Consider the following 27,511-nt stretch of genomic DNA (forward strand, 5'->3'; position numbering starts at 1 on the left):
AACTGTTTAACTTCTTCCGTTCTTTCAAGCCCTTTCTTTATACTGTTAGAACTGTGCGTTCATTCTGCATTCTTGTTCATTTCCATCACCATCATCTCTAATTTTGACCATTTAATAGCCTCCTAAATAGTCTTTGCAGGCTTTGATCTTTCCCACCTTACTCATTCCTCCATACTGCTGCCATAATTGTGTCAACTCTACTCTTCAAGAAATTGGACCAGTTCGATGTGTGTCCTTATTCCTTAGCACTACATATGAGGCCATACCCTTCACAGCCAGGCCTTAACTTCCATATCTGGCCTCATCTGCTCCCCTTTGCTCATGAAGCCTATGCTAAAACTATGCTGAAATCTCATGCTTGTTTTCTTTTCTTTGAATGATCACATATTTTTTTTCTCTTTCACCTAATAACTGTGTGGTCATCTTTTAGGAACTAGCTCATAGCCTCCTTCGAGAAGCCTCTCTGGATTTCCAAAGTTAGCAGCTCACTATGTTATTGCCACACTTGTTTTTAACACTTATGTCAGAGTATGTATGTTGGACATACATACAGTGTGTATCTGTTTGAATTGCCATTTTTCACTCTGGAATGAACTCCTCAAAGAAGGATAACTGTCATATCTTTGGTGTCCATTTCTGTACCAGACATATAGTTGATACTCAGTAAACTTGGTTGAATGGAATTGAGAGTGCATTTGTCACCTTCATGTCTCCTCAGAATACTTTATTCCATTTACCTTCTATTAAAGTTGAGTTCACTGCCCACATTCATTTTTGTTATCATCTCTGATTGCACATAGTAGGAGCTCCACAAATGTTGAATAAAGGCATTAGTTCTAATAGCACAAAGAGCTTATAATTACGGGACAAATGTATTTTTAGATGCAAAATTATCTAAAGATTTTATTTCCTTGATATACAGGACAGTGACAAAGAACTTCACATTTTGTGCATTTCTTTGGCCACATTTTCTTCCATTAGAATGAATTACTCTTCACTTATGACTTTTGTGTGAACCTCCCGACTCTTCATTCTCAGCTTGTTGACTTGGGACTCAGCAATGTCAGCCCGTTCCTCGGCCTCCTCCAGCTCGTGCTGGAGCTTGCGGAACTTGGCAAGATTGACATTGGATTGTTCCTCCTGAGAACAGAGATACATTTGAGATAACAAGAAAATTGGACATTTTCTGATTGTTATTGCTTTTGTTACTTCAGTATTTGCCTCATGAATGAGAAAGAAAAAGGGTCTGTTGTCCAGGCGTGGTGGCTCACACCCGTAATCCCAGCACTCTGGGAGACCGAGGCCAGTGGATCACCTCAGGTCAGGAGTTTGAGACCAACCTGGCCAACATGGTGAAACCCTGTCTTTACTAAAATTAGCCCGGCGTAGTGGTGCATGCCTGTAATTCCAGCTACTCAGGAGGCTGAGGAAGGAGAATCTCTTGGACCCAGGAGGCAGAGATTGCAGTGAGCTGAGATTGCACCATTGCACTCCAGCCTGGGCAACAAGAGCGAAACTCTGTCTCAAGAAAAAAAAAAAGAAAAAGAAAAAGAAAAAAGCCTTATTCTTTAGTAACATAGTTATTTGAGAGCAACGCATCCCACAAACTCGCCTATGTAAATGAATGTGCTTATGACCCTCCTCAAGTCTCTTTCTCACTTGACTCTCTTTCTGGAAAACTGAAGAGGCTGCAATGATAACCAGAAGAACAAAGTAGCAGGGATCTGAATTCAATCTTGTTTCTAAAAAACAAACTTTAAAAAATAGGTGCGGTAGTGGCATTTGGTGCCAAGAACCCTAAGGAAGGTTTCAGAATTAACAGAATGAAAAAGGTAACTGCAGCCAAATTGAAAAACAAAAGTTCCAAGATGGATTTATCATGAAGTTAAATCAGGCTTAGAATTCATACCCTCATTTGCACAAATCCATATGAGTTGGGGGCTGTAGAATGTTCTAGATAGGGAGGGAAGTGGATTGCAACCAAGAAACATTTCTATGTTAACCTGTCTGGAAAATTGCTTAAAGAGGTCTCGGAAGAAATAAGCTCAAATCGCTAAGGCTCCAGTAATTTATCGTTCATTTTTCTCATTCTAAATATTCATGTTTATACCTAATTATGCATTCCCAATTTAAAGACAGCCCCCTAAATTCTATAAACTTTCGGCCCCACAAAACCTGGCTCTGCATCTGAACCTTTCATTTCCACTGTGGAGATACTCACAGCCTCTTCAGCTTGTCTCTTGTAAGCTTTGACTTTGATTTGCAATTTGTCCACCAAGTCCTGCAGCCTAAGAACATTCTTGCGGTCCTCCTCAGTCTGAAAGAGGGGGCAAATAGATAGTGCCATTATTTTAAAACAGCTCATTATTTTCTTGAAAGCTGTAGGCCTGGAAGATATGAAAACAGTGGTCACCTGGTAAGTGAGTTCCTTCACTCTTCTCTCATGTTTGCGAAGACCCTTGACAGCCTCAACATTGCGCTTCTGTTCACTTTCCACCTCACTTTCAAGCTCTCTCACCTGGAAGGGAACAAAAACAGTCACCAGTTTGGCTATAACTGGCCACATGAGTAGGCTAGGAATTGAGTGAAGTTGTGGAGACCCACCCTGGCCTCCAGTTTCTGGATCTGCTTCTTCCCACCCTTCAGGGCCAGCTGCTCAGCCTCGTCTAGACGGTGCTGCAGGTCCTTCACCGTCTGCTCCATGTTCTTCTTCATCCGCTCCAGGTGGGCGCTGGTGTCCTGCTCCTTCTTCAGCTCCTCAGCCATCATGGCGGCCTAGTTAGCAAATAAATCATGAAAATAATGAATTCTGGTGATAGCAGGCAGCAGGCATGTGTCAGTAAGACAAATGCTCATCTTGCTTACATCAGTGATGGCCTTCTTGGCCTTCTCCTCTGCATTGCGGGCTTCCTGGATGATATCCTCCATCTCTCCCTGGATTTGGGAAATGTCTGTTTCCAGCTTCTTCTTGGTGTTGATCAGGCTGGTGTTCTGTTTCAAATTAATGAAAGAGAAGAGAAGCACATTAAATTATAGCAATTCACATTGTCATTTTACCTAGTGTACACAGGCATAAATTATTGATCATAAGAAATGTTTAGAATAAAAACCAAGTTAGAAGATAGTTCTAAGTTTATGCCTTTTCTCCTTTCTATATATATCTCTATTATTAATCACACTTCTAAATTATTCTAGGTAAAATCTAATTTCTGATATCAAACATATTCAACTATTACCAATTGCCATCTGTAAGCATGAAACACAACCCACAAAACTCAAAGTGCTGTGCCATGCAGCACCACACCACAGCTCATTTAAAATGAATCCATAATTCTTAGCTGTTAACTCATGTTGGTTGGCTCCATATTACAAATGCATAAATAGTAGTCTTGTTGGGATAAAAATGAACCAAGAATCCCTTCTGTTTTTGGCAAGTTGACAGTATTTGGAATAGTCAACTTCAGATGCTGTTAATAAGAAAAAGGTTGCATATTAATTTGATTTTAAAGTTATATAAAGCATGTGATTTTAACACTTCTATAATAGTTATGTCTATATAGTGCAACTTTCTGAAGTATACAGTAATATTTATTGTAAAAGATAGTAGAACATACAAATTAGCAGATAAGAGACAAAAAATAATCACTGTGCTCTCACCAGAGATAAAGGATAAACTTTTATTTATCTTTCTGGATGTTTCCTGTATGTTTATATGGGAAAAAAGATCACACATCCTATATTATTTTTAAGTTGCTTTTTTAGCTTACTATACTGTAAACATCTTCCCATGGCAATAAATGCATACTAGAGTGGTTACATATTAGCCATTGTGAGGATATACCACCATTTATTTAACACATTCACTATATACAACAAATCCTAACTAGTATTAATAATGGCCTCCACAAATCTGAACTGAAGAGCTTCTCTTTGTATCCCATGAGGTTAGCATTCTGTGCATATGTGATACATAAATATCATTTGGTGGCTTTTTGTTTTCCTCCTCTATTTGATTTGCCTATCTTTTTGTAGCTTAGAGTTGCATAAGACAAGACAGCTACAAATATTGTGTGTATGTTTATTTGTAGGTGGTCTTCTGTGCTTTTTTAATAAAAGTTTCTAGAATTCCAGATTATTTCAAATCAACATGATTATGCCAGCCCATAAATATACTCGTGAACCAGCTAGGTCCCAGTAAATCCTTACAGCACCCTCTACATTTTCTAGAGCTCCAGGAAGGGGCACCTGCCAAGATTATTTTTTGCTTTATAAACAAGCTTACCTTCTCAAATTGTCTTTAGCTTCAGGGAGTACATTTGCTAAACCATAGTCTTGAACCTCACCTGAGTGTGCAGAAGTTGCACACGCTCACTGGCATCCAGAAGCTCTTGTTCTGCCATTTTCCTGCTCCTCTCAGTCTGTTCCAGGGATGCCCTGAGCTCTTCAACTTCAGCCTGCATCAGGTTAGCTCTGCGCTCAACCATTGCCAGTTGTTCCTTAAGGTCATCTTGGCCTCTGATGGCATCATCCAAATGTAGCTGAGTGTCCTACCCAGAAAGAAAAAAGAGAAAAAAGCCTCTTACTTATGCTCCACTTAAAGCAAGTGCAAACTTATGGTCATGTACACTCTTTGATCTTAATGACTTAGAGTACGATTAGATAGGAACAATCTGCAAGTACCTTTAATAATAAATTCTTTGTAGCTGAGGGTTGCAGTTCTACTCAAAAGAGCATGATGTTTTATTATTTTAGACCCTGAATCATTAAAAAATACCATGGCTAGCTCTATGAAATTTTGGATCAGGAAAGTATCCTTAGACTTCAGTTAGTCCAATGGTGTTATTTTACATATTAAGCAATTGAAGTCCAGATTAATGAAGTGATTTAAGCAGTGGCATGTAGCCAAACTCTTTCATCACTTCCTCTATCTCCCTACCCCTCACCACAGTGCTTTCTGCAGATAACAAAGCAAAATCTATCCTGAGCCTTCCAGAATTAAGCTCTTTTTCAGTTTTGTGCGTATAATTTTGAACTGATTACCATGATGCTTAGGTGATTTATGACACATAGTCCTCGTAAAACTTGAAAATTTGAGTTACACAATGGCACTGAGACTGTACAACACTATGTGTATTTTCCCCAGCATACCTTCAGTATTGCTTGTGTGTTTCGAAGATTCCTTAGTGCCTCAGCAGCCTGGCGGTTGGCATGGTTCAGCTGGATTTCCATTTCATTAAGATCTCCCTCCATCTTCTTCTTGATCCTCAGAGCATCATTTCTGCTCCTGATCTCAGCATCCAGTGTACTCTGCATTGACTCCACAACTCTGAGATGGTTCCTCTTTAGCTGATCAAGTTCTTCATCTTTTTCAGCAATTCTTCGGTCAATCTCAGATTTCACCTGATTTAGCTCAAGTTGAATGCGAAGAATTTTGCCTTCTTCATGCTCAAGAGATGCCTTAATAAAAGCAACATTTATTTAGGTTACCAAAAGAGCTTTTTATTTCTTTCACATTAAGATAATTTCTCCAAGAAGGCATTACAAAACCCACAAACTATCATACGTCTTAATGTATCCTATTAGCTCTGCATTCTCAAGGTACAATTCAGTATTTTTCACTGAATTACATGTGTTATCCCCTAAAGATTTGCAACATGATAGAGATCTCAGTTGCTATTAATTTTCAATTTATTTATAATGCAGAGCTAAGCAAATGAAAAATATACCTCTGCTTCCTCTAGGGAAGCCTGTAGTTCACTCTTCTCATGATCAAGTTGTTTCTTTACTTTCTCCAGTTCATGGATATGCTTTCCACCCTCTGCAATGTGCTCTGTCAGGTCAGAAATCTCCTCTATAATAATAAAGTACCAAATTTCAGTTCAGTAGAAAGAAAAATCGAAAAGATATCTCCCTACCATTTTTGAAACAGAATGATTGCAATGACTCACGTTGTAAATTCTTATTCTCTCGCTTTAGAGTTTCAAGATGATCCAGGGATTCCTCATAGGCATTCTTCACCTTGAATAGCTCAGTGCTGACAGAACGTGACTCCTTCTGGGAGGCCTCAAGTTCAGCTTGAGTTTCCTCATACTTCTGTTTCCATTCTGCCAGAATCTGGAAGTATATAGAAAATAAGCCTTTGAAACCAAGAATGATGTCAGTTTCCCCCCGGGGAGCTGGTACTGTGGACCACCTTGTCAAAGTTTCTTTGCTTCTTATCAAGAGCTATGCAGGCAGCATTGGATCGTTCCACATCAATCATGAGGTCCTCTACTTCGTTCTGTAGCCTCTGCTTTGTCTTTTCAAGAGAAGCACATTTGGAATTCACAGCTTCTACATGTTCTTCAGCATCCTGCAGACGCTGGGCCAGCTTCTTCCTGAAAATTGGGTCAGTATGAGTGACCAAGAGCAGATTCAGAGTCACCACAGTGCCCTTTATAAAGCTGCTGACTAGGAAAGCATATTTCCCCAAGAGTTGTCTACTAGTTGTTGAATTTTTCTAAATATTTTCACTCTCTTAGAATTCTGGTTTCCTGTTGAGTTCTTATTGTTATCCATCTCAGGTACTGCCAAACATGTTTACAAAGCACGTGTGTGTGTGTGTGTGTGTGTGTGTGTGTGTGTGAGAGAGAGAGACAGAGAGAGAGAGAGAAAGAAAGAGAGAGAGAGAGAATATAAGTTAGCACTAGAGCTGAGTAGACAATGTGAAAATTTGCTCCTCTTTCTTTGTTTTTATTTCACAAAGCTGGTCCTCCAGGGTGTGGCACATTTTCTTGAAGTTTGCCTGGGGTGAGAAGTAGAAAACAGGAAGAGACAATACATTTCTCTTTTGAAGCCTGGGATTTAGAGATCTGTAACTACTTGTGGAAAAGGGCTGAGTTTTATTTACTTTGAGGAAGAAATGGCAATCATGAACAGGAGGCATATCACCAAGGAATGGTTAGCATTGAATAGTATCTTTAAGCATTTTCTAGTATGGGTCTCTTTCTTTTGCAAATGAGGAAACAGCAGCCCAGAGTGATATGTTCAAAGTCATACAATGAATCAGTAACTTTCTGGGTTTGGTGGCCTCCGATAATAAATATTACTGCATTATTGCATTTCCCAAATTTCCTCCAAAATCTTATCTACTACTCTTTTCACTAACCTACGCAATTCATGACCTTTCCCAGCCCACACTCTTATCTAGAACTCCCTCTGGAAATGCTTGCTAAACTCTTTCATTCTGTTTAATTCTAACAACTACTGAGATAAATTAAATTTAGAAAGGCTTCCTTCACTAGGAATATAATGCTTTTTTTTCCTTCTGTGTGTAAATGTGTAAATCTCATGACTTGTAGTCCACAAACATTATGTGTAATTAGTGAATACATTCATCGATTATAGGTTGTTAATTGAAATAATGACAGCATATGACAACCTTAATCTAAACATTCAATACTCCAGGTAAGGAAAAACTGATTATTGTTAATTGTAATACTCATAATAATTTACCAGATAGTCTCAATGTCTCAATTTTTCCTTCTATTGAAAGATACTAATTCTATTTAATTCATAAAGAATATTCTGATAATTAATAATCCATCTTTGTGGAAAGAAATTTAAGATGCTCTGGACCAGAATGGGTAGAAGGATCTGGTCTCATTCCATTCTCCAGTGGGTATACACTGGACTTTAAGAAGAAGAATATGGTGGAATCCACCACCGTATAATAAAATATGTTGAAGTCTTTCATCTCTCCTCCCCATGCCTGGAATATTCTCTTTCTTCTATTTTTCCTTCACTGCCTTCACTTTTATTTCTTCCTGCTCCCCAGCCCGTTGCCCCGCACTAAAAGCCCATACTTGGCCTCTTCCAGCTCCTCTGTGCGCTGGATGGCGTCCGTCTCGTATTTGGTCCTCCACTGGGCAACCTCACTGTTGGCCTTGGACATTCCCCTCTGCAGCTCAGCCTTGGCTTCCTGCTCCTCCTCATACTGTTCCCGCAGCAGGTCACAGTCATGGCGGGCTGACTGCAGGGCATGGGCCAGAGCGCTCTTGGCCTAGACCAACCAAAAAGTATGTGATATAAGTTTATCTTCTGATCATTGAAATTCTCTGTGCAAAGTTCAATAGTGTGTTATGTTGCACAATTCAAGTGATTGAAAGTATCAGCTGGAGAATTCTCACCTTCGTCTCCTCTTCTAGCTGCCTCTTTAGTTCTTCAATCTGTTGTGTAAATGCTTGTTTGCCTCGGGATAGCTGAGAAACCATAGCATCTTTTTCATCTAGCTGTCGCGAGAACTCACCTGTGGAAGACAAAACATCAATGATTTAGTTCTGTTGTCTAGGTAAACAATAATTTAAAGAATGGAATAACATTGTAACCCTCTTATTTCATATGATGAAAAAAAAACCCTCAAGATTTTCAGTGCTGTTGAGAAGGTTATTTCTTGCTTTTTAAAAAATGTGTGAGTTTTCTGATATTTTAGAATTCGAGACCTTTTGAGTAATGCTGAGGCAACAAAAATCTCCTGAGCCCAGGGAGCTTAATTTTTTCCCTCAATTGTAGCTTAGAATCATTGCATTCTACTGTCTCATAACAAAAAGATGGAGGAATATGTAAGACGTGATAAATGAATGTACAGAGCTTGAGAAAGTACTTGTATTTGATAGGTAAAGGCTTGCCTTTCATTCCTCACCTCTCTGAAGGCTGATGTTATTTATTTACTGACCTGATTCTGTGTGTAAACGTGCCTTCTGGGCTGACAACTCATTTATTAAGCGTTGTTGCTCCTCTTCCTTTGTTTTTATTTCACTAAGCTGGTCCTCTAGGGTGCGGCACATTTTCTCGAAGTTTCCCTGGGGTGAGAAGTAGAAAACAGGAAGAGACAATACATTTTTATTCCAGAGACTGGGATTTAGAGATCTATAACTACCTGTGGAAAGAGGTTGATTTTTATTTACTTTTCTATCAATCTTGCATGGTGGCTATACAATAGTAAAGGCATTTAATTTGGCTAAATAATGAACACATGATTGTCAAAATTATATTCTCTTTGAAAGTGTGAACATCATTTAAATTCTGCATCATGTAGAATATGGTTTTTAGATAAACCTTTTTTAAATTATATATTTTTTTATGGTAATAGTATCAAAGGTTAAAGTGTTTCTACAAAGAAGTTAAGAGAACTTAAGTGATTCAATACAATAATGTGTACTAGGAGTAAGTTTAAGCTTTAGATGACATCTAATGTTTATGTAATTTGGCTAAAAATAGTCATATATAAACTTGGTCATTTTGAATTATTGCAAATAAAGATGAAAAGGGCACAAGTTAATGAAGACCTTGGCTTTGGAGACGGTCTCCATGTTACTAGCAAGGTCATCGATCTCCATCTTCAGCTCACTCTTTTCCTTCTCCAGCTTCTGCTTGACGCGCTGCAGGTTGTCAATCTGCTCCCCAAGCTCGGCCACACTGTCTGCGTGCTTCTTCCGTAGAGCAGCTGCCGTGGCTTCATGCTGCAGGGTGGACTCTTCCAGGTCCCTGCGCATTTTCTGGAACTCAGCCTCCCGCTTCTTGTTCATCTCAATCTGGGCGGAAGTGGCCCCACCGGCTTCTTCCAGCCTCTCGCTGATCTCCTCCAGTTCTCGGGAGAGGTCAGAGCGCTGCTTCTCTGCTTTGGCCCGGGAGGCCCGCTCTGCTTCAATTTCTTCCTCCAGCTCCTCAGTGCGGGCCTAGTTGTGATATGTCCACATTAATGTGAATTTATGTCAATTCTGTTTCCTGTAATGCTCAGAAAAGGTGGAGGTTATAACTTACCTGTAACTCTTTGATCTTCTTTTGTAGTTGCATTGCAAGGGCTTGTTCATCTTCAATCTTGCCTTGCAGATTGCTCATTTCAAACTCTTTCCTATTAGAAGAGCAGTACATTAGCTTATAATCAGCTCTCTTACCAATCTTCTTTTCTATGTATAATCTAAGTTTTTTTTTATACTACTGGTGTTGAAGGAGTGAGTAGTACAATATTTGACAGGTTAATAATGTATTAGTTTAATTAAATAGAAAGGTCAAAGATGTCATTATTTTTTTCCATATGTCATGATGTAATGTTTCGGGGATCTTTTTAGCGTATGTTTCATTTGCATTGACATACAACAAGCAGGTTATAGCTGAATTATACCATACTTACTTTTTGAGTTTCTCATCAAGTTGCTGTTTATCATTTTCTATATCCATTGTGGATTCTTGGGCCAATTTTAGGTCACCCTCCAGTTTTCTTTTGGCTCTTTCTAAGTCCATGCGAAGTTTCTTTTCTTGTTCCAGAGATCCTTCAAGCTAAATTTATAATACATTTTATTTATTTCAGCTCTTAAGCACTGAACCCTATGCTAGTAGCCTTCAAAGATACATAAGAAAAAAGTTTAAAGATACAACAAATAGCACAAGAACTTTATTCACAGACCAAGCGTTAAAGGCTTACGAGCATCAGTGCTGGTTTTGTGTCACAGTTGTTTAGTTCATCGCAAGGGGAAACATTTTCTTTTTCACACTTACATCATCCACTTGCTGTTCTAGCTTGGTTTTAGCTTTGGTCAGAGTGTTGACTTTGTCCTCCTCCACCTGCAGGTCATCCAGGGTCTGCTGATGGGCCTCCTGGAGAGCCTTCTTCTCCTTGGTCAGCTTTGCAATGTTTTCATCCAGGCCCGCCATCTCTTCTGTGAGGTTTTTCACCTTTAGATTTGAACAGATGACTGGAATGTCAATGACAACCTATTATCTTGATGAAAAACATGATACTGTAGTATCTTAGGATAATGTCAGCCTGAGATGGAAAATGAGAACCAGAAGGTAACACAGGCCTATAATGGCTGAAAAAATATGAGGCAAAGGTCAAGTAAGTAGATTGAGGTGGTGAAGACTAAAGAGATGACATAGTTATGACAGTGGTATTTTTCATATTCAATCATCTTCAGATTAAATTTTTAATTAAAATACTTCAGTATCAAGGTACTTATAAATATTCTAAAATGGATCATGATTTGTACCTTGTTCTCTGTGGCATGTTTCTCCTTCTCAACCTTGGCCAGTGTCAGCTCAAGGTCATCAATGTCTTTCTTGAGTTCTGAACATTCATCCTCCAGTTTCCTCTTCTTGGCTGTCAGCTCAGCATTGATCTCTTCCTCATCCTCAGCTCTTTCAGTCACCTCTTTGATTTTGGCCTCAAGTTGGATTTTGGTTTTAATCAACTGATCACATCTTTCCTCTGCATCAGACAAGGCATCTGCTTCCTACAGGGAGAAATTAAGCATTTTCATTTGTCTGAGCTATATCTACAAGCACACAATAATTTATTAAAAGGTGGAAACTTCAGTGACTGCCAGTTTGGTCAACATGTATACAAGTTCCTAACTTTTAAAATGAAATGGACAAAATGTTAATATTGTCATCTACTGATCAAGTATAACAACAAATTTCCTTCAGATATTCATGTGTGGAAGTCCAAATCAGGGAAATTAGCCCTTTGACAAAAATCTGCCTCTATACTAACCTTTGCAACTTTGGAAAAGTCACTCATTCATTGTAGGACTCAGTTTTCTCACATTTAAGAGGGGATTAATTTAGCCATTTCTCTGCCCTGGTAAAAACAACGTAACTTCTCTTTTATGCACAAAAATATACTAAAGAAAGAATAATCTGATCTGAGAGAAGGTTCCATAAAGAAAGAAAAATGTCTATTGATATTTTTATGATCTTGCTCACTGATGAGCAAACCGTGCATGAATGCACATATGAACATGTGCAGCATAATATGTGACTTTGCATCTATTGCTTCTTTATGCCCGAGTCTTGGTGTTTTTGAACAGCAAATAATCAGAACAAATGTTTCAGTAGAAACCATTCATTTTAAAACATTAAAAACAATAAGATGTGGCTGAACTGTGCAATGTATAATACTTACAGCTTGAACTTGGAGTTGTAAGTCATTTTTCTCTTGCATTAGCGTCACCATCTTTTCTTCTAGTTCTTTCCTTTTTGCCTCTGACTTAGTCAGCTCTTCTTTGGTCTTCTCAAATTCTTCCTTCATGTTGGCCATCTCCTTCTCTGTCTCTGCACTCTTGAGGAGGGGCTTGATCTTGAAATACAGCTTCATCCAGGGCCAGTGCTTCACATTCATGAAAGCACGGATGTTGTACTGAATGCAGAAGATGGACTCTCTGTAGGAAAAGAAAAAAAGATGCAAATGGAGAATAACGTGAAAAGTGATCATCCTTCAACAAAAGTAATGACTGCAGTGGATTCATTTATGAAACTGTGGAGAAGGAAGACTTGTGTGTGGGCTCTCACCTCCTCTCCATCATCTTTCTGAACTCCACTCTCATCAGGAACCCTCTGCAAATGGCTTGAGTGCGCGTGATGAGTTGAGCTAGCTTTTCATCTCGCATTTCCTCTAGAGTTCCCAACAGGCCAGCTTTAAAGAAAACCTTATGAAAGAACAAGTTAAATATGTTATTTCCACTTAGGAGAAAGTCTAAAAGTGATAGAATTATGACAGATAGAAATTTGGACTAGTGATACCTTGGTGTGACCGAATTTGTACTGGGTGTGGTCAATGTCAATAGACCCTAGAAGTTTCTCAGAAGCCTTCTTGCTGTCAATGAACTGACCCTCTGGGATAGCACTCGCATTTAGAACCTTGTATCTGTCAGAATAAAAAGAATATAAAAATGTAGTTTTTCTTCACCGAAAAAAAAACAGTGGAACATTTGGTAGCTATCACTGAAAAGATGATAGATTTTTTGTGAACAAAATGCCATTTAAAAAGTCAGACAGTGCTTTATGTAAAACTTGGAAAGATATTATGACAAACTTACGATAATATAAACCTAGGATTCTTTCTTTTATGATCAATTTTAAAATAATTGCATGTCACTTTTCAAAGAAAAGTTTTAAAATGTTTGAATTATACAGTGATTTTGATGTAGACTAAGACATTGAAAGGGAAAAATAATGAGACACAAACCTCTGTTTGAAGTCTGCATAAAGGATTCTGCTTGGGAATCCTTTCCTACAGATGCGGATGCCTTCCAGCACCCCGTTACACCTCAGCTGGTGCAGGACAAGCTCATGCTCCATGGCACCTAAAAGAATGAATCCACATGCCATACTTCCTGGTCTATTGCACACACGCTGGAGCTTGTCTGGATATCAGAAATGTCTTACCAGGAGTTTTAGTTTCATTGGGGATGATGCACCGCACAAAGTGGGGGTGAGTGCTCCTCAAATTGGTCATCAGCTTATTCAAATTCTCCTGTGGAACCACATGAAAAGTTTTATACTCATTTCTAGTTGCATCTACATGACAGTCCCTATCAATGTTTGTCTTTCATTTCACATTTTAATGAGCTGTCTCAAGGAAAAACAAATTATCATAACAGAGAGGAATCACATATATGGAGCATAGGTAGGAAATTACGGATTACACAAAATCAGTTCATTTCAGTTTGTTATTCTCAAGCACCACCAGTCAGAGGAACTTTGTATTGAGATTTTTGTCACATGAAGGAGATGTAATTGAATACAGCGGTTATTTTTAAAAGAAGGTTTGATTTCATGTGAAATTTGTGCAATACCAGATCTCTTGGATGTAGGACTCAGGGGCAATGGTTCACGTATCATAAAGATTGATGTGAAGAGATACATAGTTTGTTTTTTTTGTTGTTAATTTTTTCCCTAAGGCATTTAAAAAGTTTACAAAACCTTTAGTAGTATACTAAAAAATATACTGTACTACTTTATTCACTTTCACCACAGATATCTTTAAAAAAATTTTCTGTTTTGATACTTTAGTTTTTTAATGAAAGTATTTATCTGTAATTCAAGAATATACTGTACCCTGAAAAGAGCTGACACTGTCTGGAAAGAAGAACCCTTCTTCTTGCCACCTTTCTTTCCACCACCACCCTCTAAAAAACAAAGTGGAAAAATTAAAGTTATTTGCCACAGCCTTTCAAGTACTATCCATAGACATCAGGACTGCCAAAATCCCCTTTAGAATTTAAATTTGCTCTCATTCACTCGCATCATTCCTATTCTTTCCATATCTCTCCTCCCTCAATTGTAGATTAAGAGAATCATAGATTTGTCTCACGTGATAGGCATTCAGGAAAAAACCAACGACAAAAGAATTGCGAGTGTAAAGGGTAGATGTGGGTAGGGGATGGGACTCTCCTACTCCAAGTCAGCAATGTCTGTTCTCTGAAGGAAGGGCCAAGGAGACAGAGTAGTAATGCCTCGTGTGTGCAGGTATCACTCAGAGAACAGGCAGAGTTGCACACTTGGTCCCAGGTAGGTGAGCCTCTGCTCGCCTGCAGGGAAATCCTGACTCCCATTTGCCTGTGTTTCTATGGTGCTACTTGCACATCTGGTGTTAGGGCACTTAAGAGAACAGAACTTCAGTTCCGCAAGCACTAGGGCCCTGACAAAGGATTTCCTTATCTCCAGCCTAGCTGGAGAACCTTGAAAGAACCAATACTATTAAAATGATACACATTAGTTTTATGATCCTGAGCAAATCACTTAACCTCTCTGAGATTCATGTTTTCTCATCAATGAAATCAGGCTGTGGGCTAAATGATCCAGTGTCACTTAGCTCTGAAAGTCTATGACTGTAAAACTGTACCGCAGTTATTAAATACACTTTCATTAGGCGCCTATTGGCCAGTGTTTTCGTGTTAGGTTTTGCTGTAACCACATACGTCTCTGTTGAACAGTGTATATATCTATTTTGTACTCTTGTAACATATTAATGCTATTAAACATGACCTGATTCGGCAGTTTGTGCCCCAGTAAAGAGGAGAGCCAGAGTCTTCATTGCAGACTTCTGGTACAGCCCCACCACAGTCTCGTTCAGGGGGTCCTTGTTCTTGTCAAGCCAGCCGACAATGTTGTAGTCCACGGTGCCGGCATAGTGCACCAGCGAGAAGTGAGCCTCAGGCTTGCCTTTGGCAGGCTTGGGCTTCTGGAAGTTGTTGGATTTTCCAAGATGCTGGTCATACAGCTTGTTCTTGAAGGAGGTGTCTGTTGCCTTGGGGAACATGCACTCCTCTTCCAGGATGGAGAAGATGCCCATAGGCTAAGAACAGGAAAAAAGGGATGATATATCATGAGCCCCTCAGAATGTTATGCTCCATGTGGTTGATGGAAAACTGAAAATACAGTGTTTCAAAAGAAGACTTTGAATGATAAATTAAACAGGCATGACATGTAAAGTAATCATTATGTACCCAGAACATATGGGAAATATGCTTGCTAGAAAGACTCAGTTAAAAAAAAAAAAAATCTGAACCATTTGGCACACTTTATGTTCAGTGTATAAAACCAGATTCTGAAAACATCACTTCAAAATTGAATTCTTTATTCCATAAATGTATATATCTGACTACTTTCTTTCCTACTGACAATATAACTTCCTTTACCTCGAATCTAGAGGTGACAGAAGTATGAAGGGAAGAGAGATTATGTGTAAGGACTAAAAATGATCCATTTCTAGGGGAAAAGTGCATCTTATGTTGTATCATTAAAATTCTGTACTTTAGCCTATGTTCTCCACCACTGTGGAGTTAAATGATAGTAATTTGGTTTTGCTTTCTAAGAGTTTGGCTTTTTTCTTAATGTATTTGATAGGAAAGAGTGAAAGAAAATTCAACATTGATGATTTAACAAATTCACAAATTGTATCCCTAAGAGTATTTCGGTGATACAGAAACTGAAATACTAGAGAATAAAATAAATGCCTTTTCTGAGGACCATAAAGTTTTCATGAATAGTAGAGATATTATATCACCAAATTAACATATCTTTTCCCCAAATTACGCAGACCTAGTCTTCTGTTAAGCTCTTATCTTTCATATTTTTGTGAATTTTAACCTGAGTATTTTAAGTTTTCCTGGGTGGCGATTGCATTTCCTCTTCCCTTCCCACTGCTTAGGGTAGGGTTCACACATACACTTTATTGATATCAACAAGTACATGACAAGCTCCCAAGATACTTTTGGAAGTGTTTAACGATTGCTTGATGAGTGTTAACATATCTAGATCTGATGTAACTATTGCTCCACCCCCTTAATAATGGAGAATTCAGGGCCCATTTTCTAGGTAAGTGATACAGAGGTTTGGTGTTTACTCAGTAGTTATCATGAATGGAGAAAGACTTAATGACTGCAAGAGTTGAAGGACTAACCTTCCGATCTTTAAGACATGTTGACAGAGCCTGCCTTGTTACACATGAGGGATGTTGATACCTGCACAATACACTGTCATGGGTGCTCCAGGGTTAATTACACAACCCAGAGGAATAGCTGTAATTTCATCCCTTTCTCCCATATGCATGAAATCATGTAGGAATAAAAGAGAGAATTAAGTTTTTAGAGGGATAAATGCGAATCCATGTGTGTGTGAGTGAGAATCATTTTTCTACAAACTGCTCTACTTATTAATAACAGATCGCTTGGGACATACCTCATATCCAATCAGAATATACGAGTGTGTCAGGAAACAGCACTGCTTGTTCTTTGAGAACAGGGAGTGTGATTAAGCATAGAGAGGCAAGCAATTTGGTTTTCATGTTTTGAAAGCTAGAAAAGTCATATGAACCTTCTCGATGAGCTCGATGCAGGCAGCCAGGTCCATCCCGAAGTCAATGAATTTCCACTCGATGCCTTCCTTCTTGTACTCCTCCTGCTCCAGCACGAACATGTGGTGGTTGAAAAACTGTTGCAGTTTCTCATTGGTGAAGTTGATGCACAGCTGCTCCAGGCTGTTGAACTATAGGACAAGATAAATATAGGAAATTACTCATAACTTAAGTATTCTATCTACAGAGTTTCTATTAGTATTTTCTTGTGAATTTAAGGCATTTTGGTTTATTAAATTATAAACCTTCAGATTGTTTTCCTAGTACATAATTCTAAACAAAGTAGAATTGATTCTTTGAATACTTGTTTTCCAAGTAACTGCATGAGATCATGCATACTAGGCAAAATACTGTTAAATGAGGATTCTAAAATATTCCCTTAGAGTAATTTTAAAAAGGTGTTTTTATGCTCATCTGCTTGGATCCAGGATAGATTTTGACTATTTTAACCTCTCAGGGATCAATTTTTGAGACTTCTAGACTGAAAAGAATAGAATTTTCTCTTTTCCTATTTATACCTATTTACTTTTCATATCTTTTCAAAGACTCTTTTCAGTAGGAATTACATTTGAACATTTTGTAAGGTACATTTTGTAAAAGTGATTTTGTATGCTCTAACAAGATTGAGAAAATGACTGAGGATTTGCACTTACTAATCTTCTGTCAGTTCACAACTCACATCAAAGATCTCAAAGCCAGCAATGTCCAAGACCCCGATGAAGTACTGCCTGGGCTGCTTGGTGTCCAGCTGCTGGTTGATGCGGGTGACCATCCACAGGAACATCTTCTCATAGATGGCTTTGGCCAGAGCACCCACTGCGTTGTACACCTTCAATAGGAGTGATAGTTTAGTTTTTAAAATTGAAAACAGTGATGAACTCCTGAGTCACTTGCGGTTCAAATAAATCAGAGAGTTTAAGTCATGTTTACCTGCTGCACAGTCTGGCCTTTGGTGACGAACTCATTGCCGACCTTGACTCTGGGATAGCAGAGGGATTTGAGCAGGTCAGCAGAGTTCAGACTTGTCAGATAAGCAGCTTTGTCAGCAACTGTGTGAACAAGGTGAGAATGGTGAAACTGACCATGGCTTACACAATTTAAAATGTAAATGATGATGACAAAGAAAAAAGGTTTTACTCAAAAGAGAATATGTGCAAATGTCACTGAAACCTATTCATTTGTTCATATCGCCTCAAAAGCATTGCCACCACTTTAACTAATTTTAGTCATTTCTTGTGATGATAAATTGGAGGTTGGGGAATCGATACTCTCTGTGATATTTAACGTTGCAAAAGTAGACCACAGATAAAAATAATTTGAGAAACCCTAACCTAGAGGAGTAGCGACAGAAATATTCAGATCTCTGTTTCTTCCAGTGCATGTGGGCACACAGATTATTCACTGAAATAAAAAATGTATTAGTCAAATAGCAAATATGAGCTTACGAAAAGCCAATGAAGAATGGAATGAGCAGAAATCACAAATCTGCTCAATAATGTAAAACGTCAGGCAGTGTGTAATTTCCTTCTCATAATACTTTTGCCCTTCACGAACTAGGTCAGAGAAAGTAAAAACACGGTCTCTGCCTCTGAAAAGCTCACTGTGTCAGTTCTGTCAAGTGGAAGATAGCAACGGGGGGTGGTACCTTCTGTGCCGTCTGGCTCTGCCTGCTCTTCCCTTTGCTTTTGCTTGAATTTCATGTTCCCGTAATGCATCACGGCTCCAGTGAGCTTGTAAATGGCCACCTTTTCATCAGCAGTGAAACCCAGGATGTCCACAGCACTCTGTCAAAAGAGTTGAATTTACTCATCCCCAATTAGCACCATGGAACACTCCCTCAGAACACCGGGGCTGTCTCCCACTTTTTTCTCATCTTGCCTTGCCTTATGTTTGACTAGCACTTTGCCATCTTCAAAAGGTACTCATATGCTTCACCTTTCGATTCACATGGCAACACCAAGAGGTATGCATCTGTCTTTCCATTTGAGTCAGGAGTCCATTTGGTCACAGAATATGATGTGACTTGTCCACACTCACTCAACCAGGACTCAGAGCCATGACTTTGGATGCCAAGACCAGTACTTTGCCCCTTTTCTCCACCCCAGCCCCCCTTTGCTTCTCAGGCACATGCTCCTCATGGTCTCTTGGCTATTTTTGTTTCTTTTCTCCAGTCTCGCAAGTCTCTCTGTTGCTCCTTCTTCTCTATTTGTCCTATCGTAATACATAATCCCAGTCTACCTTCCCACTCTAATGGGCGTGAGTGATAAAGTTGGAAAGAGGGTATGAGGAGAACAGCAGTGGCTGTGAGTCTTTCTCCACATGCGTCTCTGATAGCAAGCCACAGCTCAGCTGACCATGAGATGCCTGGGGTAGCAAACTTTACCTAGTCATTTATTTCTCATGCAGAGAAGAGACATTTGTGAAAAGAAGGAACTCTGCCGTTTAGTGTAATATTTCTGTGTCTTTTTTCTCTATAGAATTTTGATTACCGTTTTAGTTGCCCACATAGGCTTTGAAAAGGCTTTTAAATGGGGACAGGATTCAGAGCAGGCAGAGGAAAATGCATTTATTTACCATTCTTACCAAGACTCTTTCCCCAGATTATTGCCTTCCTCTTCCGGCTCACTAACCCTACCTATTTACAGAAACTAGACATTATTACGGAAGTCTTAGAGCAAGACTGCTACATTTTTTTAACCTCGCAGACTAGGGTGTGTTTCTTAACTCCCTATCACTTTTGGACAGACAAAGATAATAGTAAGTTATAGAGAGTACAAGCTCATATTTATAAGATGAAGCCACACAAATGAATTATTGACTTCTTGAGAATAATATTTTAATAGAAAAAGCATTTTTGCAAAAGCGCTGTCAACCCTAACTTGGGGGTTTTGGGATAGTCCCATTGATATTAAAGTTAAAAATAAAGAATATTATTCAGAAATCAAAAGAAAACATGAAATATATATAAAGTTTACATATAAAGAAAGTAAGCCAAAAAGTAATATTCCTTAAAAAAGAGGTGGTAGTGGGGAAAGAGTGTGTAGTTTCAAAAATAAATATAAAGGCTTATGGAGTCCCTAGAGTGAATGTTTTTGAAGTAGACAACCCACTTCTTCTAATGTTGCTTGGGGAGTAGAGAGGGATGTATTATTAACCCACAGAGGTTTATTCAAAATGAGGCTTATGTTTACATGTGACTGTAGAAGAACAGTGGGAGTTCCATGTTTAGTTGTAATAATATTGCAGTTCCTTCCCAGGATCTTGGGTGTGGGGTCTGGCATAAAATAGCAGAGAAACATCAATATTGGACCATAAATATCAACCAAAAATGACTAATAAGATAGAATAAAAGGAGCCTACTAGCTAAGGAATACTAAAGACCCAACATTTATTACAGGCTTTTTAACACATGTAAGGGGAGGATTTTGAAATAGCCTATAATTTGTTTCCAAGAGTAAGAAAGTCCAAAGGGTTGTATTACCTGTTTATAGTCTTTCTGCCACTGCTTTCCACCCTAATAGAGGAGAGTGTCGTACACTGGAAAATGAATTTACTGGTTACTACTTTGTACCTATTACTTACATCTGTGGCCATCAGCTCTTCCTGGTCATCAATGCTGGGCACAGTAATTTCCCCTTGGCTGACAAACGCAAAGTCATATGGGTTGGTGGTGATCAGAAGCATTTCTGAACACATGGAAAAGAACAATATATAGACAGCGTTACTTGGTCATCAGAAACATTTCAGAGGGGCTTCTTAGAAGGGCTGTTATTCTTCTTTGGTAGAAATAAATCAAAGATGTTTCTTACCAATGAGCTCTGGTTTCTTATTGGACATGATTTGATAAAATATGTGGTAGCTTCTTTCAGCCTTTAGCTGGAAAGTAACTCGGGACTTCTCTAGCAGATCTGGAAAGTCAGATTAAGCTCATTTGAAAGCAGATACCACAGTGAAAAATTTAGTGTTTGAAAATTTCACACAACAGAAATAAGTACAGGATTTTCCAACATGTACCCACAAAGAAAAAGATTCTCAATCACTAATATTTATTAACTTACATGTTTCAATATCTGCAGAAGCAAGTTTGCCTGTGGCACCAAAATGGATCCTGATGAATTTACCCTTAAAAAGGAAAAGGAGGGATTGTTGTACACATTAAAAGTCAGAAGCTATTTTTTTTAGCTGTGGACCAAACAGATGGAAAAAATGTTGACACCGCATGCACAGAAGAGCCAGTGAAATGATCCTCACGTGAAAATGAAGATTAAGAGACTTACAAAGCGAGAAGAGTTGTCATTCCTCACGGTCTTGGCATTGCCGAAGGCTTCCAGTAGGGGGTTAGCACTGATGATTTGATCTTCAAGGGTCCCCTTAAGAGAAATGAGTAAGACAGATAAAGAAAAAAGTTGCAGTAAATAATTTCCCTTTGACCTCTTTCCATTCCCCATTGCCCCTGAACAGTATTCTGTAGCTTTGAGAAAGGCTTTCTAAAATGAGTTAAAAGGAAGGTAAATTGGGAAGGGGAGTGGGACACTCCAGTGACCTGGTCTTGACTTCGGCATCCCCCAGGCCCAGAAAAGCACCTAAAAAATGATTGTGAGAATTTTTCCTATTATACTTGCCAATACGTTGCCCTATTCATCTCATTCTCACAAGCCCTTCCAAGAGTTATTTTCCAAATTCTGGCATCACTTGGCAATTGGCTGCTATGATTTTGAAGCACCATGGTCAATTAAAAAAAATTAACCTTTATTTTGGATTCAGGGGATACATGTGCAAGTTTGTTACATGGGTGTATTTCATGACACTGAGATTTGAGGTATGGATGATCCTGTCATCCAGGTAATGAGCATAGATAGTATCCAATAGGTAGTTTTTTGGCTTTTGCCTCCCTCCTACCCTTCCCTATCTAGTAGTCTCCAGTGTCTGTTCTTCTCATCTTTATGCCCATGCATGCTCAATGTCTAGCTCCCACTTATGAGAGAACATGCTGTATTTGGTGTTCTGTTCCTGCATTAATTCGCTTAGGACAATGGCCTCCAACTGCATTCATGTTGCTGCAAAAAATATGATTTTGTTCTTTTTTAAGGCTGCATAGTATTCCATGGTGTATACATACTACATTTTCTTTATACAATCTACTGTTGATGGGCAAGTGGTTAGATTTTAAAATCTGTTATTCTGTCCTTAGATGAATATCATGCCCACCTGCATTTTGCCAGAGGCAGGTTCCTCTTTTTTCTTCTCTCCAGTAACTGCAATTGTTGCAAAGTACTGGATGACACGCTTCGTGTTCACAGTCTTCCCTGCACCAGATTCTCCACTATCAAGTTCAAACAGAAGAAAAGTTCAGAATCTAAGGTAGTAGTAGCCACTACAATGATCAAAACAGAAAGAAAGTAGTGAAATCTACATACGTAATCAGGATTGACTGGTTTTCACGATCTGTGAAAGAGAAACCAAAGATAATATTTAGAAAAACACACTTAACACACAGGTCAACACAGTACTTATAAACTCAAAATTGTCTTTTAAAACTCCCCATTTGCAAAAATAACTATATGAATTTGTGCTTTGCTTCTCGTAAGGTTTTTCTAAAAATAAGTATCAAAGATGTGCTAATTAATAATCCCATTACATTTCTAATGTATAGACTATGTAATGCATCATTTTACCATTTTATCCATGAGAATAATCTATCAATATCAGATTAATAACAATTTTGTGTCCCATCCTGTCACCTGGTTCATAGTTCAAAATTATGTCATGTTATTAATGTCCAATTCAAAGTTTTATACTGTGCTTGTGATAATTTGTCACTGTGAGACTTCAAAACTTACTTTTTAGGAGAGATTATGTATTATCTATAATTCAAATGCAGAGTTGATGCCTAAATTTAATTAATTTTGAGGTGGAACTAGCATTATTTAATTTGGATTTTAGCACAGAAATCTAAGCAAAATTTCCCCTATTTTTGGAACTAGTGCTTAGCATAGAAATCTAAACAAAATTTCTTCTCTGTTTGGAACTAGTGCATTTTATTCTAAATATATTTCCCTAATTTTATTATTTCTATTATCATGTTTGTGCTGAACATTTATTCTCAGAATACTAGCCCCATGTTTTTTCTGATATCAGTATACAACTCTTTTACAAATGACTATGGAAACTGTAATTCTCACTCACCAGTAAGCATGAACTGATAGGCATTGTCAGAGATGGAGAAGATGTGGGGCGGGGCCTCCTGGCGCTTTTTGCCTCGGTAGGCTGTCACCACCTCAGGGTTGTACACCGGCAGCCACTTGTAGGGGTTGACGGTGACACAGAAGAGGCCCGAGTAGGTCTGTGGGAAAGGACAGGGTTGCTCAATCAGCAATCACCTTATTTATCTACCTTGGAAATACTGCTTTAAGGGCAAGCAGAGGGGGACCTAAGTACTGTGTTAGTTCTCATAAAGTTTCATTCATTTGTTGCCTCCCTCCATCATTACTGCTGCACAAAATACTTCAGTTTTTCAACTAATTCAGTTAAGTAAATGGCTTTCCACATGTACATTTTAAAACATATCAGAGTTTACAACATTAACCAAATGATTGGTCATAAAAGAACACTGCAATAACCAAATTTATTTAAAGCCCTTAATTTATTTTGGCTAATGTGTAGTATGTGGAGTGAGTGACAAATAATGTTGAAAGGGTACTCACGTAGATCATCCAGGCTGCGTAGCGCTCTTTGAGGTTGTACAGCACAGCAGGCTCATGCAGGTGAGTCATCATAGCCATGTCCTCAATCTTGTCATATTTGGGAGGGTTCATGGAGAAGACTTGGTCTTCTTTCACGGTTACAGTCTGTTAGGAAAAGAAGGAGCCAGTGCACATCAAATAAGTAGTAGAAAAGGCCAGGTCAAAAAATAAGTATCACCTAAATTAACCCCAAATGAGGCAGAGTCTAATCAGCTCCAGATGTTTTTACTCACAGCTCCAGCTTCGGTCTTGGCTGTCACCTTCCCCCCTTCCCTGCTCTGCACTGTTGCTTTCACGTAGGACTCCTTAGGGTCCACCACAAAGACTGATGTCTTGGCATCAAAAGGCTTGTTCTGGGCTTCAATTCGCTCCTTTTCAGACTTTCGGAGGAAAGGAGCAGCCTCCCCAAAAACGGCCATCTCAGAGTCGGAACTCATGGCTGCAGGTTACTGATGGCAGTTCTGGACTAGGTGTACCTCGAGGAAGAAACAGAGCGAAATGATGATTCATGGTTGGGGTGGAGAATTGTTCTGTTGATTTCATATTAATGTGCTTAATTTTTCATGCTTGTTTCCTCACCCCTGCCTTTAGGGACCACTCCTGTGTACTATGTCAAGGAGCTGAGAGATCAGCTCATTGATTTGAAAGCACTATCTTGATAGCTTAATTTTTGTGATACTTTAAGCCTAAGTTCATTCCTCTATGTTGTAAACCTTAGTTGAGAAATGTGGAAGAATCAACATTCAATCAGCAACATTTGTGATGCTCCAAGCATGTTCAGAATTTTTTCTTTTTCTTGCTGCTTTTCTTTTCTTTCTTATTTCCAACCTCCCCCTCTTAACATTGTGATGATATGAAGAAATGGACAATAACTGTTTCCAGTGGCTTTACAATATAAGTGAACCTGTCTTAAAAACTCAAATACAGATCTTTGGGCAAATATTCCTCTCATACCCAATTACTAAAATTGGATGTCAGACTTACTAAAATCGAACGTGGACAGGTACACCTGTTCTTTCAGGACATAAGTCCAGATCTAATAATTACAAATAAACATCTAGTTAACTGACAGGTAAGTAAAGGGAAAAAATAACTATAATGAAAGCTGAATATCCAATGTATAATTTTGCCCTAAGTAAAAATTAAAGTCTCTTTTATTAGTTTTTAAATTGTTTGAAAGTCAGAAGTATTATCTAAACCAAAAACAACTTTAAAAGATTCTTGGAGAAAAAGAACTTCTTGATTTTTAATAAAATTTTATAGTGATCGTGTATGTTTAGTCTGTATTTCTCTTTGTTTTTAGTTGGATTTCAATATAATAGATTTTAAAAATCTGATTCTTACTGTCTTAGGTTTATAATCTCTTTCTTCTCCTCTTTGTAAAAATACCAACTAATCTTCTAAATACTTTTTCTGATATGGATAGCCAGTATAAAGTTTCAAGCCAAAATGAACTTTAAAAATTTTCCCCACTGGCAAATTAATTATGAGAAAATAAAATAAGTCCTGCTGTCTTGATGGCAAGGACAGGGTGAGCGGCCAGAATAAAAGAAGGTGACCTCAGGGGAGCAGAAGTGTGTTGGTTGCCAGCGACAATGACAGCAATGATGGCAACAACAGCAATAGCCACCACCTTCTGCAGGCCTTCCAGAGTCTTGATCTTTTGTTATCCGCCTTAAACTTTCCCTCAACTTAAAATGTTAAGTATGGAATTTCCACATACTCTATTTTCAAAATCAGTCTTACCTGTAAAAGTGTCCTGATGACACTGTGAAACTTAGACATATTTTCAGGGGACATATATTGGATCATTTAATGTTAGGTTTTTTTTCTTTGAAGAAGAAATGTTATTATATTACATTATATTTTGTTTCTGTCTTTGTTTTTACACCAGGCAACTTTGAATTAACAACACATGGCCACGTGGAGATTACTATAATGCAGTGAATTCAGGAAACACAGAAAGATGATTGCTACCCTTCCCATGTCCTGTCTTATTATAGATTAATTGTTTCCCAACTTGTGGATCAAGCCCCCACAGAGCCTCAGGTTGTTGCAAGGGGTCCTTGAATCCACCCACACAGTGATCATGGCCTCAAGTTTGAGGAAGCAGCATTTCCACATGAACAGTGTTTTCTGTTCTTTTCTAAATGAATATAGCTGCCATGTTAAATATAAATTCATTTAAAATAATTCTTAAGTGTAGAATAGGTTTTCGTGATTATATATACCCTTAACATAATACTAAAAGTACACGTCTGCACATGCACAATTAGCAGGATTCCATTACATGTTTTGATTCTCCATTAGCAGAGTTCCATTAAATGTTTTGATTCTGTGGAGGTGTCCTTGAAAACCACTGACTTCAGTCACAGTTGCAAGAGCTGGAAGGACCTTAGCAGTCAATAGAATCCAGCTTCCTTGTTTACTGATGAGGAAACTAAGGCCTAGAAAGGTTAAGGGTCATTCCATGTCACAGAGGTGGATGATAAGTGGCAGTGCTGGGACATGAGTCCTGTTCAGCTAACTGCAGGTTTGTTAATTCCACTGCAACACACTGTATTTCGGGATACATAATGGCTAACTGGCTTGACCCAGGCAAATAGAATCAGTGAAAAGCCTGGATGGGCACCTAGAAATATCAACTTCCAGATAAACACATCTTGATTTTATCATTCAGTCTCTCTGATATATCCTTATGGGTTATGTTGGAGTAGTACTTCATATTAAATATTACATATGATGGCTGCATTCTTTCTGAAGTTCTAACAACATGTGAAAGAGAAGTTTCATGAAGTTTTGCTTGATTAAGTGTCCTGAAAAGTCAAAATTTTATGAGAAGTCATTTTTAAGGAACAGCTGCCCTGATATCCTATTCCCAATACTAAACTAGGAAATAAAATGGTAGCTCATTAAGATGTAGCAATATAGAGATTCCTTTGTTCTTTAGAGCGTAATAATAAATTATTCTTACCTCTCGTATTATCAGATGAAGAAGGTGGCAGGCTCAAAGCAGACAACTACTGTTGAAAGAAAAAATAAAAAGAATGCGGGATTCTTTTTTTTCCCCATTTAGTCACAAAATACTGGTAACTACATTGTGTACAATGTCATCCTTAAGAATGTTGGGAAGAATACTTAAAATTTGGGAAACAGTAGATATCCCTTAAATGAAAAATCATTATCATCAGGAATGTAAAAGTAAGTGTTCTTCCACATATACATACCTTCAAGAATTTTGAGGAAGGACGGGACCGAGGCATCTCAGCTTCACTTTTATAGAGACCATTCTGCAAACACAGCAGCCACCTCAGCTGTCCTAGCTGGGAACCTACTTGGCAAAACCGTTTTTGGCAATCTCTTTGCACAATATTCACTGACTGTGGCTGTGAATGGATATAATTAGAAATATTTCTTGACACCTATAAATAATTTGACAGAGGATGATCTAAGGTTCTTTATAGGCATTTGATAGGGGATGGGGATTCAGGGCTTCTAACGCTGTTTCTCCAGTTTGACTGTTGCATCATTCATCACAGAATTCAAAACCAGATTCCCATTTACTCCTCTGCCTATAAAACTGGGCCAACAGAATGAGTCTGACGTGAGGAGTTTAGGATTAATTAATTTGTTGGTTCTTAGAGCCTTTAAGGAGTCTGGAATGAATTTTAGATCTGACGCTATGATTGGAAGCAGTGAGTGATGGATATTAAGACAAGATTCCTAGCCACAGTCTGGATTTTAGAAAGACTGGTGATAGATTCTTTTAAAGTCTGAAAGTCTAAATATGAAGGTGAAAGTGAATTCTCAGATTAGGCAGTGGTGATGGACCACTGGGGGAGGCATAAGGGATTTAGAATAGATATAAACACTTCTGTTCTTTTTCTGGAGGACTTTCCATGGATATCTCCAGCTTGTAAGTTTTCACTGAAGGAACAACAGGATGCTGTGTGATGTTCCATGCATGTTTCCACTGCCTAATGGAAGGAGACACAAACATGCATTCCTAGTTCATGGGCAGACTCTCATGACTAGCTATAGCTCTAATGAGGTGGGTACCGCATATTTTTATTTAAGGTGGGAGGAAAGTCAT

At 38.4% G+C, this 27,511-nt stretch overlaps 1 protein-coding gene across 4 annotated transcripts; it reads right to left on the reverse strand.

Moving 5' to 3' along the window:
• Positions 1–902: 902 nt before the first annotated feature.
• On the reverse strand, positions 903–26,667 carry MYH4 (myosin, heavy chain 4, skeletal muscle). 4 transcript variants are annotated; one of them, XM_011973172.1, is made up of 40 exons: positions 26,646–26,667; positions 26,393–26,441; positions 23,652–23,894; positions 23,380–23,523; positions 22,862–23,018; positions 22,093–22,120; positions 21,884–21,998; positions 20,953–21,045; positions 20,734–20,797; positions 20,485–20,583; positions 20,258–20,361; positions 18,321–18,459; positions 17,606–17,724; positions 17,355–17,504; positions 16,636–16,806; positions 14,806–15,115; positions 13,876–13,946; positions 13,204–13,291; positions 13,004–13,121; positions 12,559–12,682; positions 12,328–12,464; positions 11,942–12,197; positions 11,028–11,270; positions 10,537–10,713; positions 10,172–10,317; positions 9,802–9,892; positions 9,327–9,716; positions 8,714–8,840; positions 8,169–8,287; positions 7,845–8,041; positions 6,194–6,377; positions 5,949–6,114; positions 5,727–5,851; positions 5,149–5,457; positions 4,344–4,547; positions 2,866–2,991; positions 2,605–2,775; positions 2,414–2,518; positions 2,222–2,317; positions 903–1,140 (listed from the first exon to the last, which is right to left on the reverse strand). In XM_011973172.1, exons 3-40 carry the CDS (start codon positions 23,853–23,855, stop codon positions 988–990), a joined length of 5,820 nt encoding a protein of 1,939 aa, XP_011828562.1. In that variant the 5' UTR covers positions 23,856–23,894; positions 26,393–26,441; positions 26,646–26,667; the 3' UTR covers positions 903–987. The 4 variants fall into 4 exon arrangements, with proteins under 4 accessions (XP_011828562.1, XP_011828563.1, XP_011828564.1 ...); XM_011973173.1 differs by lacking the exons at positions 26,393–26,441; positions 26,646–26,667 and having other exon boundaries at positions 988–1,140; positions 20,953–21,049; positions 21,891–21,998; positions 23,652–23,855; XM_011973174.1 differs by lacking the exons at positions 26,393–26,441; positions 26,646–26,667 and having other exon boundaries at positions 988–1,140; positions 13,876–13,929; positions 14,801–15,115; positions 23,652–23,855.
• Positions 26,668–27,511: the final 844 nt, after the last annotated feature.

This window comes from Mandrillus leucophaeus, unplaced genomic scaffold (genome assembly GCF_000951045.1).
Source record: "Mandrillus leucophaeus isolate KB7577 unplaced genomic scaffold, Mleu.le_1.0 Scaffold135, whole genome shotgun sequence".
NCBI lineage: Eukaryota > Metazoa > Chordata > Mammalia > Primates > Cercopithecidae > Mandrillus > Mandrillus leucophaeus.